Source organism: Microtus oregoni, unplaced genomic scaffold (genome assembly GCF_018167655.1).
Source record: "Microtus oregoni isolate MIOR12 unplaced genomic scaffold, Mior012 000054F_ref0000373, whole genome shotgun sequence".
NCBI lineage: Eukaryota > Metazoa > Chordata > Mammalia > Rodentia > Cricetidae > Microtus > Microtus oregoni.
The window spans coordinates 8,432,107-8,449,465 of NW_024543830.1; the positions used below are offsets into that span (position 1 = coordinate 8,432,107).

Consider the following 17,359-nt stretch of genomic DNA (forward strand, 5'->3'; position numbering starts at 1 on the left):
TCTAAGACGGAGAGTGGGAAGCCCTGGAGAAACAGCTGCATGGGATTACCTAAAGTCTTTCACAGGTTGCCTCGGGAGTTTGGACATGAAGAGGACACAGCTTCTAATCTGGGGCGCTGGGATGTGGTAAGGACAACAGAAACAGTATGGAAGGGACATCTTTGGACAATGATGATAACGTAGGCTCTGACACTGAGCACAGGCATGTCTGGGAAGTAGTTAGATAGGAATCCCAAGACCAGAAGGAAAACCATTCTGAACAATGAACGTGGAAGTTGTCAATAGGTGGATTGTATCCACAGGCAGAAAGGATTTTCCCTAGAAAAGCCTGGAGGGTCAGAGCATATGTCAAGCTTGAATCCCAAAGAATGGTTGTTTTTGTTTTTGTTTTTGTTTTGGTTTGGTTTGGTTTGGTTTTTTCGAGACAGGGTTTCACTGTGGCTTTGGAGCCTGTCCTGGAACTAGCTCTGTAGACCAGGCTGGCCTCAAACTCACAGAGATCCGCCTGCCTCTGCCTCCCGAGTGCTGAGATTAAAGGCATGCGCCACCGTGGCCCGGCAAGAATGGTTGTTTTTAAAGAAAACACTGGGCTCAGTGGGACAAATGCATACTACCCAGGAAGAGAATCAGAAGTTCAAGGTCATTCTTGGCTATAGAATACATCTGCTGCTAACCTGAGTTAAGAAAAAGAAAACAAAGCCAAGCATGCAGCCCACACCTGTAATCCTAGCACTTAGGAGGCTGGGGCAAAAGGATCAGCCTGCACTACAGAATAAGACACTGTCAAAAAACAAAACCAAAAAAAAAAGAAATTTAAATAGTGACTCCATGGAGGAGGAGGATACAAGAGAATGAGAAGAAATCATTAGAGGCCCAGATAACTTCCTTCTCTTAAAAATTCTGAACTTTTATGGCTGGTCTGTGTGCTTGCATTGCTTAACATAGTTGCACTGCCTGTTGCTGATCTGCGGGACCATGGCCCAGGGAGAGAGTGGAGTCTGCTTTAGTACCTCTGAGCCTCAGCTCTGTGTCCTGGGGTGATCATCCCATGCCCACCAGGGAGATAATAATATGTATTGTTTGCTTTCCTCTAGAGAATGTTGAGAGTTTTAAAACATCATCTTAGTCTCATGGAACTTAGCTGGGGTGAACCATTACAGTCAGTTCCTATTGTCAACAGATGTCTGAAAAGTGTTAATTCGGTCTTGAAAGTGCTGCAGAGCTGGTTCAGCGGTGAAGAGAATGTGCTGCCCTTGTAAAGAACCAGAGTTTGGTTCCCAGCACCTGTATCATGCAGCTCACAATCACCTGTGACCTGCATCAGGAGACCCAGGGACCTCTTAACCTGCTATTTCTACACAGAAACATAGTATATATAATTAAAAATAAATCTTTGGGCTCAAGAGATGGCTCAGCAGTTAAGAGTGCTTACTGTTCGTTCTTGCAGAAGACTAGAGATCAGTTCCCAGGACCCACATGACAGCTCACAACCAGGGGAATTCCAGTTCCAAGGAATACAGTGCCCTCTTCTGGCCTCTGCCAGTACCTGCATGCATATGGTACACATATCTTTGTGCAGTCTCACACATACACACAAAAATAAATTTTATTTGAAAATTGAAAAAAAAAAGAAATCATTAGTAGTAGGAAGAAAACTTCATGCCATTGGGTCGAGAGCAAAATAAATAAATTAATTAATAAATGATAAAGATTTATGGAAGCAATCTCAGACATCAGGGAAGGACAAGTAAATTAAGGCATGAATTCACGAGTAAGGTCATTACTATGAGCACAAATAATTCTCAGCAACACAGAGATGGTGGTGGCTGCCATGCCTGAGCGCCCGCTTGGCAAGCCAGGCGCTGCAGTGGGCACGCTACAGACACACCTCAGTTCCCGTGAACATCAGCAATTTACAGAAGCAGTGACTGAGGTAGGGGAAGATTAGGTAATGTGTAAAACCCTGGCTGTATTACCATCCCGGGAAAATACGAGTCGGGAGAGAGGAAGCACACGGCCCGGCAGAACTTCAGGCTGGGTTTTACTTTTAGCCTCTGTGAGCTATTATCAAGTTAAGACTGAATTTTACTGAAACCATGAGTTCTCTCTTGTATGTTAACACATTTAAAGAGGTAGCTAAGTGTATTCTAATGGAATCGGCATGATCGCCACCACTTCTAAACATGAGAAAGATGTTGGGTCGCCAGCAGCAACCAACCTAAAAGACTGTGCCCTCTGGAGGGAGGCCCTTGAGGACCTGCTGTGCCAAACGGTATCCTTTAGCTGCTGGCAACAGGAAGTCATGGCAGATGGGAAAAGGCACAGAGCGGTGGTCGTCAGCCGGTGTGGAGGTATTTCATTGTTTTAACATTGGTCAGTGTGGCTCTTATGTGTGCTGGCTTCATGTTCATACCACCATATCATGCTTACTTTACCACCACAAATGCAGTGACTGGGTATTTTTGTTTACTTCTATAGTTTACACAAAGTTGGGGGAGGAGTTTTGTTGTTGTTACTGTTTGAGACAGAGGCTCAAATTGTAGCCTCGGCTTGACATCCAATTCTCAATCTTCCTGCCTCAGCCTCCTGAGTACCCAGATTATAAGTGTGCATAATCACACCTGACTAGGAAAAAAAAGATTCTTTTCTATTTTTTCCCCCTTTTTAAAAGCAGGGATCAATTTCACGCCTTCCTTACCTGGAAAAGTGACAGTAATCTTCACTGGGTTGGAGGTGGCAGATACCCTGGCTGGGTCACTTGTGTACAGGGAATTCCTGTCATAACCTTCCACCGTGCACCGATACACCCCGGTCTCCTCCATGGCGGCATCGTGGATTTGGAGTTGAGAGCGGCGTGAAGACTGTGAAACCTTCGTCTTCCTGTGGAACTGGGAGAGGTCGTCCCCCCATTCAACTGTGCCATTGTGGGTGATCCGAACTAGCGAATGGAAGGCTCTGGAGCCAGCTGGCTGGAACTGCCATGTCACTGAGCATGGCAGCTTGAGGTTCGAGTGATTGGTCCTCACTATGCAGGACAGGTCGAAGGTGTGGCTGAGTGTCACGTGTGGCTGACGGCTCAACAGATGAACCTGTAAACTTGATTCTGTGGAGCGGGGGAGGGAGGGAGACAGGCTTCCTGTTTACCAAGTCCCAGCGCAGGACGTCCAAGTTTTCTCAATGGTACCCTTCACACAGGGACACACATTTGTGCTCCTGGACTATCATGAATTTGGGGGTACAGTCTGTCCCGAATCCCAACCCCAGCCCTCCCAAGTTTCCCCCATTGCCGCCGACTGTTCCCAGCAGCCACAACAAACAGGCAGTGTTTCCGCAGTGTGCCACTCAGACAGCTGCGCTGAGCAAGTGGAACACTCACAGCCAGGGTCTGGCCTCCTTCCTCTCCCCACTCAGCAAGTAGAACACGCACAGCCAGTGTCTGGCCTCCTCCCCACCCCCAGGGTTCAGCGTCACTCTCTCGCTTGTGCTAGAAAAGACTTCGGGACGCCCAGACTGCTGCCGGAACGGAACAGGCTTGGCTCCATTCATCTGGAAGTCAACTCCTATTCATAGGGGTTTGTGCTCAACTTTGAACAATTCACAAGCTGTGCTCTAGAATGATCTGTAAGGATGAATGAACTCGAAGGTTAGTCGACAGGCCTGAGAGGCAGATCCTGCTTTGTTTATCGTGGGGGTACCTATACAATTGGCAGGGGGTCTGGATGACCCTACTCAAACTGCAGTATAGAACGAAGTGATTGACACAGATTCAGAAAAGGATTTCCCAGATACTCACTCAGAGATTTTACAGTGATTGCAATCTTCTGGGTCCACTGCAACTCTTTGGCCTGGTTCTGGAGCCTCTCCGACACTCTGCATTCATAGGTGCCACTGTCTGTGACCATGGCCGAGCCAATCTCCAGCCGAAAGGTGGCCCAGTCCACTTTCTCCAACCTTTTGTTACTATGGGACCTGGGGCCTGGAGAAGAGACTCCCAGCTGGACAGTACCATCTTGTTCCATGCCAGCCACAAACACAGGTGTGGTCTGGGCCTGTGGGATGAGCCACCAGCTCACAGACAGAGGACCTGCATCCCCACCTGCCTTGCAGAGAAGGGTAAGCTCCTCTCCTTCCCACACATCCTGCTGCTCGGCAGATACGGTCACATTTCTTGCTGCGGATTACAGATTATGGGAGAAAAGTGCTTTAATTAAACAGAAACATTTCTAAAATACAGTGGCATCGAATTATAAGGATTTGACTTGTTTGTGACAAATCAGAGCTGATGGATTCCTCCTTATCACACCCAGAATAAAGATCTGCCAAACATTTAAATCATAAATGGATGAATGGATGGATGAATAGATAAACGTATATATGTATGTATAGATAAATGTATGTGTGTATGCATGTGTGTGTATACATATGTATAGATGGGTGGATGAGGGGGTGAACAGATGGATGAGTGGATGGATGTATAGATGATACATAGATAGATATATAGATAGATAGATAGATAGACTGATTGATTGATTGATAGATAGATGTAGATGGATAAGTGTGCATCTGTGTGTGTGTGTGAAATAAAATTTTCCTAAGATAATAATCACAAAGTAGAAACAAGACAGGTGATACATACACGATTTGTAACATACACTTATTTTTCCTACTGTTTTGTTTAGTCAGCCCATCCTGAAAAATATCCAGTTGAGCAAATATCTGATAGTATTTTGTTTGATTCATTAAGGCGAGTAAATGATCCCTAACGTAATGAAGTCCTGATGACTTAAATGTTTAGGGTACTTGTTTTATTTTTAGAATACAGGCTGTCAGTGTTTTAATATGTTCTCTGTCTTCCTACTTACTGTGCCCTAGCCAGTCCTAATCCACTTAGGGTGTGTTTTAAACATGGTAAGAACATTATTAATTAGGTCTCTGTTTGTAATACTACCATTAAAAAGAAACTAATTTGGGGGAAATGTATATTTATATACACACACATCGTGTATCCAGATCCATATCTATCTATCTATCTATCTATCATCTATCTATCTATCTATCTATCTATCTATCTATCTATTTTTTATCATTGGCAAAGATAGTCTTCTTATGTTTAAATCACTGTGCATAACTATAAATGTAAGGCTGGCTCCCAGATGGGAAATTCAAAACCTGGAGAAATGCAAGCATTCACTCAACAAATGCTTATTGTGCAAGGTCCTGTCCCGGCTGCTCTGTGGGCCATGCAGACACATCAGGAGCTCCCCCGTCCTGGGCAGCCCAGCACTAAAGGCCACCCACCACCACCCAGAGGCAGAATGACTCAGGGCAGCACACTTGACCTCTCTGAGCCTTCGCGTTGCTTTCCAGGAAAAATGAGGGTAATAACAGCAGCCACGTTTTGCTTTGTTGAGACGACTGAACAAAGGCCACACAAAGGGCTTAGGCCCTGGGCTACAGAGAGTACTGAAAAGGGGTTAGCTATTACCATTAGGGTTTAATAAGAGACACTGGCAACAGCGGAGGTAGTTCAGAGCAAAAAGAGAAAAATAAAACAGAACCAGCATTAGAAATCTAGAGGGGATCTTAACGAATCTGCAAATTGTTCTTCCCCACCGCTTCAGGCAGGCACGCACCAGCTACAACGGCAGCATAAAGACTAATCTTCATAACCAGGTGGAGCAAATTATCAAACCTGCCTCTCCATTGTGGGTGTCAGAGGCACGATCATGCTATCTGCCTTTTGTTTTTAATATAAAAATGACTCATAACTGAAATTTAGAAACTAGAAAGGAAATGACTAGTCATGATTTCGCCACTGTAACATAGCCATCGTGATTAGTTTCAACGAACATCACTTCAAAAATTCACTGTGGCCATTAGCCTCAGAGTCAGAAGAAAGGCACGGGGAGAGTGGGTGTTGTTCCCTTCTGTTTAAAATATTCATGGGCCAATAAAATCCACTCATATTTCAAATAGCAGTTTGACTTTCCAAAACAGAATGTTAGACAAGGTCCTCAATAAATATGCTCATAAGTTTTCCAGTTGCTACATGTTAGGCCCAGGTTGGACTCCAACCTATGGGGGAAAAAATACCTCTTTATCATTGAAAGGTAAGTCCCCAGGACCAGGAGTGGAATGCAATGATGCACCCTTTGGAGCTCCCAGGATCAAGTTCTTACACACGGGGTTTAAGGAAGTTGGTAGATACTTCCCTGGGGACTTCAGAGATTTAGTGAGCTCTGTGTAAATATGTAAACCACCCACAGTGTCTTTCCTGAACCCTAGAAACTTAGACCAAATGTGTAGCGTGTAAACTAACACCAGGACACTCCCTATCCTGCCACTGCCTTCCTCCTGAGCCCCTGGGGAGCCGGGAGCAGAATGCCGAAGAGGCATCCATCTATCTTTGGAGATACCCCTAATGAGCAAGCACAGCAAGACTAGCTTTCATTTTAGCTCAGTTTATTTTTAATTAAAATTTCTTCCCCTAGTTTTTGCTTTTGGGCAAATTTTCTTTCTAGACTTTGACTTTAACACTCAGTCCAGACGATTCTAATATTGGTCCTGGGTACGTCTGTTTTTGCTCTATGTAAAGCACTGATGATTCAAACATAGTTAGAGTCACTCAACCTCCATAAAGCAAGGATGAACTAAGTGGCTGTCCTGAGTCAGTCTTCTGTTGCCATAACAAAATATTTGAGACCGGGTTCAGATAAGGAGGTTCAGATAAGGAGGTTCGTGGTGCTCACGATTCTGGGGGTTTCAGAATCCAGATATTGCAGTACTGGCATGGTGGGGAACCTCCAGCTACAGCAGAACTTTATGGAAGAGAAAGGGAAGCCGGAGCGATAAGCACCCATGGTGGCCTCGTTTATACAGTCCTGTCTCCCACGGTGGCATTAATACATCCGTGAGGGTGGAGCTCCCACAACCTCATTGTGTCCACAGCACCACACTGAGGACCACACTGAGCCTCTGAAGGGCAGTTAGACCCAGGGCACAGCAGTGGCTCACGCTGTTTCATTCATAGGGATGCTCAGGACCAGTTGAGCAGACATCTCACGGCATCACAACAAGCACAGAGAATGGAGTCTGTCTGCTTTCATTTGTCTCCTCATTTCTCACTGAGTCAGAATTATGACCCGCTGCAAGTTAACGTAACGAGGTTAGCAGAAAGCAATTGAAAAATGGCTGCCCTGCCTCAACTCAAGGTCAGCTTACTTGGCCGTGTGTTCCCCAGGAAAAGGGACTCTACCCCCACTCAACCCCCATATACACATACATTCGCACACACTGGTACACACATGTGCAGTCTATTCATGCACTTGTAAGCCTATGCTCATGTGTGTACATGTGTACAAACACTTAAAGTCAGAAGACTTTATTAATACAGAAAACCTAGCATACAAAAAACAAATGTAACCCAAAAAGCCAAATAGACTCAAACAACATAAGATGACAAGAAGAGACTTAAGGGCACCTACTTGTGTCATTTTATAGACAAGAGAGTTGAAATTGAGAGAAATGAAGAGAAGTACCCATGGCCTATGTCTCAGGAATTGAACTCCAAACGTCTTGGCTAGTCTTGATACATTCCCCTCCTTCACTTCACCTCCAGTGGGGTCTGACAGGCTCCAGACTCTAAAGGAAGACGCCCACTGTGTTCCTGTACTACCCAGGGAGGGCGAGTCTGAAGACAGCACCATCTGTGGCTGTCTCCATGTCACGTACCTGCTGGCTCCCTCAGCTGCACCTGGGTGACTGAGGACTGCTTTCTCTGAAGAACCTGCCAGGAGTTGGTCTGAGTTCTCAGCACCTCTGCCACCTCACACCTGTAGGTGCCTACGTCCTCTGGACCCACGGAGAAGATCTTGAGAGAGAAAGCCTGGGGGTTTAACTTTGAAACCTGCAGTTGTCCTTGACTTGCTCTGTCTCTGTAGTCTGTCTTCAGGATCAGGACCCCACCAGCATCAATTTGGGCAATCTCCTTCCCGTTGAGGAACCAAAAACCCTGAAACTGCAGGTCACTGCCCCTGCCGACAACCAGGCAAATCAGTTCCAAGGGTTTTCCTTCAGCAGGTGAGCTCCTGGCTGTGATGTTCACTTCAAAATCTCTTGCTGGGCAACAAAAGCAAGGCAGATGTTTAGAAAACCCACCTCACTTGCCCCCTTTCGGCACACGAGAAATGAGATCTGTGATAACAATACCAGTTCCATGGTGGCTGTGATTTCCCTACTCCAAAACAGCCCCACAGTGAAGGAAAATTACTAAGTCCCTGGCTATTCCAAATCACCCAGAAATGACAGTATCCATGGTTTTCTGAAAGCAGTCCCCAGCAAGTAAAAAGCATGCAACAGTTGTGTTAAATATCTACTTAGGCATGCCTCCTTAATTAAAAAGTGAAATATTTCATGCTGTGTTGAATTGCTGTAAATTATGATTTCTGGTTTTCTCTTTCATTTTTGTGCTGGGCATTGAACCTGGGCCTCACTGAGTGCTGGGCTTTCAGTGCTTGCTCTGAACCATAATCCCCAACCTTTATTTCTTACTTTGTTCATTTGTCTAAGAAATAATCAGTAGAATTTTTCTAACTTCTGAGCATATGTGATATGACTTTGTAGGATCCAGTATCTCAGACACTTGAGGGCCACAGGATGATTTGTAGTGGAGCAGAGTAACATATAAAGTTAGTGATCCACCACTAGAATATTCCTTTCCACAGTGTGTTGTGGAATATAACATTTGTTTAACTATGTAAAGATGTGTTGCTTTTGTTTATGTTGAATTTTTTTAACTATGTAAAGATGTTTGTTTCTCTTTGTCTGCCTAAAGCACCTGATTGGTCTAATAAAAAGCTGAATGACCAATAGCTAAGCAGTAGAGGGATAGGCAGGGCAAGCAGGCAGAGAAAACAAGTAGTGGGAGGAATCTGGACTCAAGAAAGAATAAGGCAGAGAACCCTGATTGCTCTTCGGGTTGACGAGGGAGGGAGACTTGATTGGGGGAGGGGGAGGGAAATGGGAGGCGGTGGCGGGGAGGAGGCAGAAATCGTTAATAAATAAATAAATTTAAAAAAAAAAAGAAAGAATAAGGGAGAAAGAGAAGGAGATACCCAGGCCAGTCAGCCACTGAGGAAGCAAGAAGTAGGACATATGGAATAAAATGAAGGTAAAAGCCCTGAGGTAAAATGTAGATGAAGAGAAATAGGTTAATGTAAGTTATAAGAGCTAGTGGGACAAGCCTAAACTAAGGCCAAGCATTCATAACTAATAATAAATCTTCATGTAATGATTTGTGGTCTGGCAGTTCAAGAAAGTCTGCTACATTTGGTGCCCCACATTGGGCTCTAAAATGCTGTTTTACCTTCCTCACAGTGGCTACACTTTAAATACTAGATGCCCAACTGCTCAGGCTGTAGCCTGTGTGGGTGTGTGGGATTCTGTCCCCCAGACAATGGTTCTGTTGCTACCATGAAAGGTCACTTTACTAAATCTCTATTGTTCTAATAAAACTTGAAATTCAAAGGCTGGTGTGAAAACCTGCCAGCACAGAGAGTTGGAGCAGCAACTGGCTAATTGCTCTTTGCTGGCATCCCCAGAAGCCCCTCTCTTTTTACCCCACCTCTTTCTGCTACTTCCTGTCAACTAGTTGCTAACCCTGCCTCTCTGAGCCCAGGTTCATTTTGTTTAATAACGCAAATGCAACACATAGTTAAACAAATACAGCATAAATGAATATAACACATTTTTGCCTAGTTAGACAAATATTCCACAACAACGGTGGATACTCAGTTTTAGCTGGCCCTCCTATTGGATCAAGGCACATAAAGAGACCAAAATGACCAGGCCTTTCTGTCTACTTTTGACAAAAATGTCAGTGACATTTTAAATAAAAGGTGACAATTTCAAGCCTGGTGGAAAGACATTCTGTCACTAACAGGGACAAAGCTTCACAGTGGAAATTAGTGCAGCATTGAGGCCCAGCTGCCTGTGGTAGGTAGGTTTAGGAAAGAGGCAGATTTGACTATGGAAGTAGGTTGCTCTTTTCCCCAGCAGGGATTAGAACGTACTCAGGGTGTCTGTAACTATGGTCCCTTGTTTTGAAAACAGGGGGCTGATCAAATTATGGGGTGATTATTTGGCCTATAATGAAATGATAAAGATAACATGCTTACAAAGTGCCTGACAAACGTGGTTATAAAATCATGTCCAAGGCTGTTTCATATTTCTTGTCCCATATAAAATCTCACACGAGCAAAGCCAAAAAGGAACATTCTGGAACATCTCCTCTTTAGTTATGCTTCCCAGATGACAAACACAAAATTAACTTAAACTTTTTTATCTACTTTTTAGGAAAAGTCAACAAAAGGTTTACGAAAAAAAAAAAAAAGGTATCCGGCTATCCCTAGCGTACCAACTGACAGCAAATTCACAGGTTTCCTGAGAAGATAATTACCCGCCGGCTGGATCCTCAGAGCTGTTTGATCTGTCCGCTTCCTTGTGATCAAAGTCCACGTTTCATCCGGATCCTGAATCCATTCCGTGGCCTCACAGAACAACTGGCCTTGGTCTGAGGGCTGGAGCCTGCCTACGGACAGCTTGAAGGAGGTGGCACCCAGCTTGTCCAGCCTCACGTCACCAGCCGCAAACCTAGCTGCATAGAAGGGCCCGGGGGCCAACAGAAAATCCCTGGAGAGAGAAATGATCTCAATGGCTTGGCTCTCTCCTTCCCGCATTAGGTACCAGGTGAGAGCGAGGTGGGTATGTTGAGCCGTTGCTTTGGTTGCCTCGCAGGTGAGTTCTAATGGCTCGCCTTCCTTCTTCCTGAGCGTCTGAGAGGGCATGGTGGCAGAGAGGGTGTCGGGAATCACTAGGAACAAAGCAACAGTGGTCATCTGACTGGTCCATGTTTCCTTCATTAGACTGTCTTGAGGGAAGGTGGCACCTACACCTCATCTCAAAGAGCATCCTTTGAGTTTGCTTTCCCAGCTATATGCTTTCCTAATGCAGGCCTTCCCGATTGCTGAGGGAGCATGGGAACTTCGCAAAGCACGTGGTTCAGTGACATACGGCCCTGGCTTTGCTCCATTAGCATAGTCTAGAGCTGGGTTAGCTACTCAGCCACCAGTGGGAGGAGCACTGGAGCTTCTAGACCTAGATTCTGGCCTTCAGCCTCCCTGTGTCTCTCTAGATGCACAAGAGTGGCTCACTTCCTTTCCCTTCCCAGACCCTAATCTCCTTTCTCCATTACAGAGCCCTGAAATCATGTAATTTGTTATTCAGACCCCCAATGCAATCTTTCCCAAAGTTGTCATAGCTGTCGTAGGACCTACCACTCTCTTCTTCCTCAAATGTAAGCCATCCAGCCCAAGCCCGTATGAAAGCAGCATGGAGACGGAGTCACCGGATGCTCCAGACACTGCTCTAAGAGCCGGGTGTCCCCAGGAGCTCAGAAGTGGTGGGAGATGTGCATATAAATAGCCAGTTATGGCATAACTGGGCAAATGCTGGCAGGGAACTAAGAAGAACCAAGTTGAGGTAGGCCCTGAGGCGATCTAAAAGGTTCTGCGAAGGTGATAATGTTGAATCTGCATCCTGAAATTCGTGGAGGTGTCTGCTAAACTGCAAAAGACAGCTAGATACACCAGGCAAATGACAGTTGCAAGAATTCCTATAGCAATCTCTATAGGAAAACGTGATAGAAAATGGTGGTTGGAAAATAACCACTCTACGGTTAATGACACCACCTATGATATTAGTGCTATCTCTCTTAGCAAGTTGCAAGGTGATATGGGGTGAGGGGATAAGTAAAAGTCTATCTAATGCTTTGCTACTACCAGTTTATGGCTCAATCTGTGTGGGGTAGGTCACTGAGAAAATATGACACACCTATTTGTAACACATTTCCAAAATACTTGGAGGGGTATCCAGAGCAAGCAGCCTAGTGGAAAGCCTTTCCCATGGCAGGGCACTGTGATGGTGGAGACAGGCTTGCCAGGGGCTAGTTAGCAAGAGCTCACCGGTTAGATTTGTCTTCGCACTGTAACTTCCAAAGTACTTCCCATCCGTGTTGGGGGTGTGGCACTCATATTCGCCAGCATCCTTCATCTGGAGCTTTGTGATGTGCAGCAGGACCGAGTTGCCCCGCAGCCTCTCCACATAGATCTCCTTGCTCTTCACCCTCTGGGTATACACTGCGTAAGAGAATCTGGCATCCTTGGTACTGATGATCTGGACTTCCCTGGTCGAAGCTGCTGGCGGGTAAATGGACCACTGGAAATCCTGCGTAGAAGGCCCCTGATGACCACTTACGTTGCAGCTGATGCTGACAGGGTAACCTTCGGCTCTGTACAGAGGGCCTTCTTGAATTTTCACTTCCCTCTGGCCGAGGCTGAGCTTAGCTTGCAAGTCGGAGGAAGGAAGGGGAATAAAAATAGATGAGCGCTCTAATTCCCGGGGTACCACAGCATGTAGCTCTCTATATTACCATCCTAGTAAATGAGATCTCAGGTTATTGGCTATCATCACCTCAAATCTTCACTGCCTTCCTCAGGCTGGCTGGCAGCGGAATGGCTCGGTGAGGTCACTGCTCCTCCATTACTTAAGCTAGCTAGCATAGGCCTGGTCTCCTTTTGAAAACGATTAGCTTCAACCATGTACCAAGACCACATCCACAAAGCAGCAGTGTGTCTAAATGGACTTACTTAAAAGGTAATATAATATCTGATCATTTTTTTTTGTGGTATTTTATGGCAAAACAGCATAAACCACCAAACCTCAAATTCCATGACACGGTTTCTCTCACGCAAGGGCTTTCAAGAGAGACAAAGTCCTCAGCTCTGCTCTTGATGCCTTGGTCTTAGTCTTTCTTGCTGGCTAGTTGGAGATATTTGTAGCTCTTAGCCATGTCTGATGCAGAAGCAGATAAAAGGAGCACAGGAAGTGGCGGCAACACTTCCTGTCTACTGTAAAGGTTTTTCTTTTCTATTTGCTTTTGCTTCATTTTGCTGCTTTTGCTTTCTGATTTCTTAGAAAGGCCCTTTCACTCGACCGAGAAATCTAGACAGGATGCTTTACGAAGCCCTGCAGGTTCTTTGCTCAGAGTTTAATTTTTTTCTTACGGTTTTCAGCTAGGATATTTTCTTATTGAAACTGCTGTGGAATATGATTTTGAGATGTGTTACATTTGTTTACCCTGTATGTTATGTGGAACATTTGTTTTATTGATGTAAAGATATGTTGTATTCTTTTTTTTTTTTTTTTTTTTTTGGATTTTTCGAGACAGGGTTTCTCCGTAGCTTTTTTTGGTTCCTGTCCTGGAACTAGCTCTTGTAGACCAGGATGGCCTCGAACTCACAGAGATCCGTCTGCCTCTGCCTCCCAGGTGCTGGGATTAAAGGCGTGCACCACCACCGCCCGGCTGTTGTATTCTTTTATGTTGCACTTGTTGAACTCTATGAAGCTGTGATTCTTCGCCCGACTAAAACATCTGATGGTCTAACAAAGAGCTGAACAGCCAATACCAAGGAAGGAGAGAGGATAGGTGGGGCTGGCAGGCAGAGAGTATAAATAGGAGGAGAACTCTGGAAGGAGATGGTCACAATAAAGAAGGATCAAGGAGTAAGAAAAGAAGGGGTCAGCCGCCATTCAGCTACACAGCCAGACACGGAATAAGAAGGAGAGAAAAGGTATAGAAAATCAGAGCAAGATAAAAGCCCAGAGGGAAAAGATAGATGGGATAATTACTTAAGAAAAGTTGGCAAGAAATAAGTCAAGCTAAGGTCAGGCATTTTTAAGAAAGAATAAGCCTCCTCCATGTGTATTTATTTGGGAACTGGTGGCAGGCCCTCCAATAGAGTAAGAGTTAAAAAAAAAAAACAACTACAGAAACCTCAGAATATTAGGTTTAAAGGAGAAAAGGTGATCAAAAGTCATGTTCCTACAGAAAAATTGCTGGGGAATATTAATTTCAAGTGTGTGACTTTTGTTTACGCTGTGTTTGTTAAACTGTGAAGCTGTGTTACTGGGCCTGTCTAAAACACTGGATGGTCTAATAAAGAGCTAGATGGCCAATAGTGAGGCAGGAGCAAGGGTAGGCGGGGCTGACATGCAGAGAGGATAAATAGAAGGAGAGATCTGGGAGAAGAAAAAAAAAAGAGGAGCAAGAGAACAAGGAGAGGAGGACATCAGGGCCAGCCACCCAGCCACCCAGCCACCCAGCCACCCAGCCACCCAGCCACCCAGCCACCCAGCCACCCAGCCACCCAGCCACCCAGCCAGTCACAGAGTAAGAGGAAAAGAAAGGTATACGGAAATAGAGAAAGATAAAGGCCCAGAGGCAAAAGGTAGTCAGGATAATTTAAGAAAAGCTGGCAAGAAACAAGCCACACTTGTTAGGCAAACATAACTAAGAATAAGCCTCTGGGCTGACTATTTATTTGGGAGCTGGGTGGTGGGCTCCTCAGAAAGCCAAAAGAGTAAAAAATTCACAAAACAAGAAATGTTTTTTCATTCAGCATTATTTTTTCCAGAAATCACTACATGTTTGTTTATTAAGACTAAAAGGGAAGGGATCTCGTCTTGTGTTTCTGAAAGAGCAGAGACCAGAGACAATGATGCCACAGTGATGGACAGGATCTGCTATGAGGGCCTGGGAACCTTTGAAGAACCAGAGGGGGTGGATAACATCAAAAGCATCCATCGAGAGCTGTGGCAGGGACAGAGGAGCTGACAGAATAGAATCCTTCAGAACAGGCTCCAGAGAAGCAGAGCAGGGACAGAGAGTTCAGGCGACTCCTGTGGGGGGAGACAGATCCATGCAGAGCTCGTGAGAAGGGACAGAAACTACCAGAAGGTACAGAGGAGGCTCCCTTCCTCCACATGGGGCTAGCTATTGCTTGACGGAATCAACTAAAAATTTAAAAACTGCATCTGAATACACTCAACTAAAACTGGCCGAGAAACTAATCAATACCCAACCACACACATTTCCAGTAATAATTTAAAAATACATTCAAGTATTCATAAATCTCAATGTTATGTATTTATATCACATTTTTTTGTGCTGAATATCTATAAATAGAAATTAGACACATTAGAAAAAATAATTACTTACCAGAAAATGACTACAGAGGAACATTTTCAGCCAGGGAGCATTAGTGAAATGTGGACACTGTATACCAGGAATATTTATAAATATGAAGGAATATTTACAGCTGCAGTGTTCATTGTCACCCCAAACAAGGGAGATCTCACACATCCACCAACAGTAGAATAGATACACTATTGTGATGTATCATAAAATGAAGTATTTTTAAAAGTTTAAAGTAAAAATTATAACTATTTGCAATAACATGTAGGATTATATCTGATCAGACCCAGAATACCTTCGAATCTCTTTGAATATGTACAGGAAGTCTATCCTTTATAAGGTTAAAAATAGGGACTGGAGAGATGGCTCAACAGTTAACAGCACTGGCTGCTCTTCCAGAGGACCCGGGTTCAATTCTCAGCACCCACTTGGAAGCTCACAACTGTCTATAACTCCATTTCCAGGGGATCTACACCCACCTTCACACAGGCATACATGCAGACAAAACACCAAAGCACCTAAGATTAAAAATTTTTAAATAGGCAAAACCACATTTTATTGTTTAGTTGGGTTAAAAATCATAAGCCAGGAAGTGGTTATCATGAGAGTCAGGAGTGATTTGAGGGGAAGGATTGTGTACAGTGATGTACAGGCAGGATGGCTGGGCACCTCTAGGGACCTAATGATGTTTCTTGAACCTTGTTTTTAAATAAAACCAGGGTTTTATTTTCTGCTTATTTGTCGAAGTTCACATTTATGTTTTATTAACCTTTTCTTATATACTACACTTCACCATGAGAATATATTTTTTAGACCTGAGGAGATGCCTGTTGCATATGCTTAAGGAACTTCATCCCCAGTATTCAGGTAAAAATTGGACATAGCGGTGTACCTGTAACCCAAGTGCTGAGTAGGCAGAGACAGGAGGATTCCTGGAACTTATGGGCAAACTCATCTATTTAAATCAGTGAGCCCCAGGTACAGTGACAGATCCTGTTTCTATATATAGGGTAGACAGCCAGCTGTGACCAATTTGACACAATTTCCGAAGGCTGCAATACTGGCACTCATATCTTGGTAGTAACCAACGGCTCTCTAATTGGACTTAAGGCCTTTTGAAAAGGAGAGAAACCATGCCTGATACTGGAAACCTAGCCAGCCGCACAGGGCTAACGAGGTCATGGATCTTAGAGAAAAACCTGCTACTGCCACTTTACTAAGTCAGCCTAACTCCCCACACACTCTAAATATTTATCTCTATGCCCACAGATACGTGTAATTCTCATTACTCATCAAATAAACTTTTCTTTGCAACAAAAAGAAAACATTGCAGAAAAACATAATTAGTCAAAATGCAAAGAACGAGTGATCGTGGGGTGCCCATCTCCAACGCTGCTGCTGTATCTAAGGCTCAGGAGACATCATAGAAGAGGGGGACAGAAGATGGTTCGTGACAGAGGACCAGGAAATCTGCTGGGAGAATGTCTTTTAGAAATGGCAGAGAAGCTTCACCCATCCCTCAACAACCTGAGTGCCTAAACAAGACCTGAGAAGCACAACACCAATAGACAAGCTCACATGGAAGAAGGAAATCTCACTCGGCCCCCACCTGTGGAAAAAGAACTATAGGCAATTAAGGATTGTTGAGAGCAGGAGAAATAGTTATCCCCAGGAAGGAGCCCCATAATTGTTTCTCCAACACCAAGTGGTCAGCCATGAAATCATACACATATAAGTAAGACTAAATGGACCGAGCAGGTGGTATTTATATACTTATGCATATCTATATGTATGTACACATATATACGTACATGTAACAATGACAAAGAAAAAGATGCCGTGAATTTGAGAAGAGGTAGGGAGATAAAGGAGGGGTCGGAAGGAAGAAAGAAAGGGGGGAATGATGTATTTTAATTTCCAAAAAACTGAAAAAAAGAAAGGTGAAAGGAGGTTGAGAATGGCACCTGACATTAACTCCACATGTACATGCACACATACATATACACACATGGATGGATGTGTGTGTGTGTGTGCGTGTGTGTATATAAACTTTTTTGTTTGTTTTTCAAGACAGGGTTTCTCTGTGTAGCCCTGGCTGTCCTAGAATTCACTCTGTAGACCAGGCTAGCCTCCAGCTCAGAGATCTGCCTGCCTCTGCCTCCCTAATGCTAGGATTAAACATGTGCCCCATCACCTCCCAGCTAAAGGAACATTTGTTAAAGTATAGTTTTGAGGTGCCATTACTCTCTTTCTGTCAGGGCATGTTAT

General features: G+C 44.4%; 1 protein-coding gene across 1 annotated transcript in view; it reads right to left on the bottom strand.

Moving 5' to 3' along the window:
- Positions 1 to 17,359, bottom strand: part of Cd101 (CD101 molecule) — a 52,332-nt gene that overhangs the window by 15,948 nt on the left and 19,025 nt on the right. The window contains exons 2-6 of the mRNA XM_041637867.1: positions 12,021 to 12,401; positions 10,457 to 10,870; positions 7,732 to 8,118; positions 3,794 to 4,171; positions 2,699 to 3,103 (exon numbers count right to left, since the gene is read on the bottom strand). Coding sequence (XP_041493801.1) covers positions 2,699 to 3,103; positions 3,794 to 4,171; positions 7,732 to 8,118; positions 10,457 to 10,870; positions 12,021 to 12,401 — 1,965 coding nt within the window. The remainder of the gene's footprint in view (positions 1 to 2,698; positions 3,104 to 3,793; positions 4,172 to 7,731; positions 8,119 to 10,456; positions 10,871 to 12,020; positions 12,402 to 17,359) is intronic.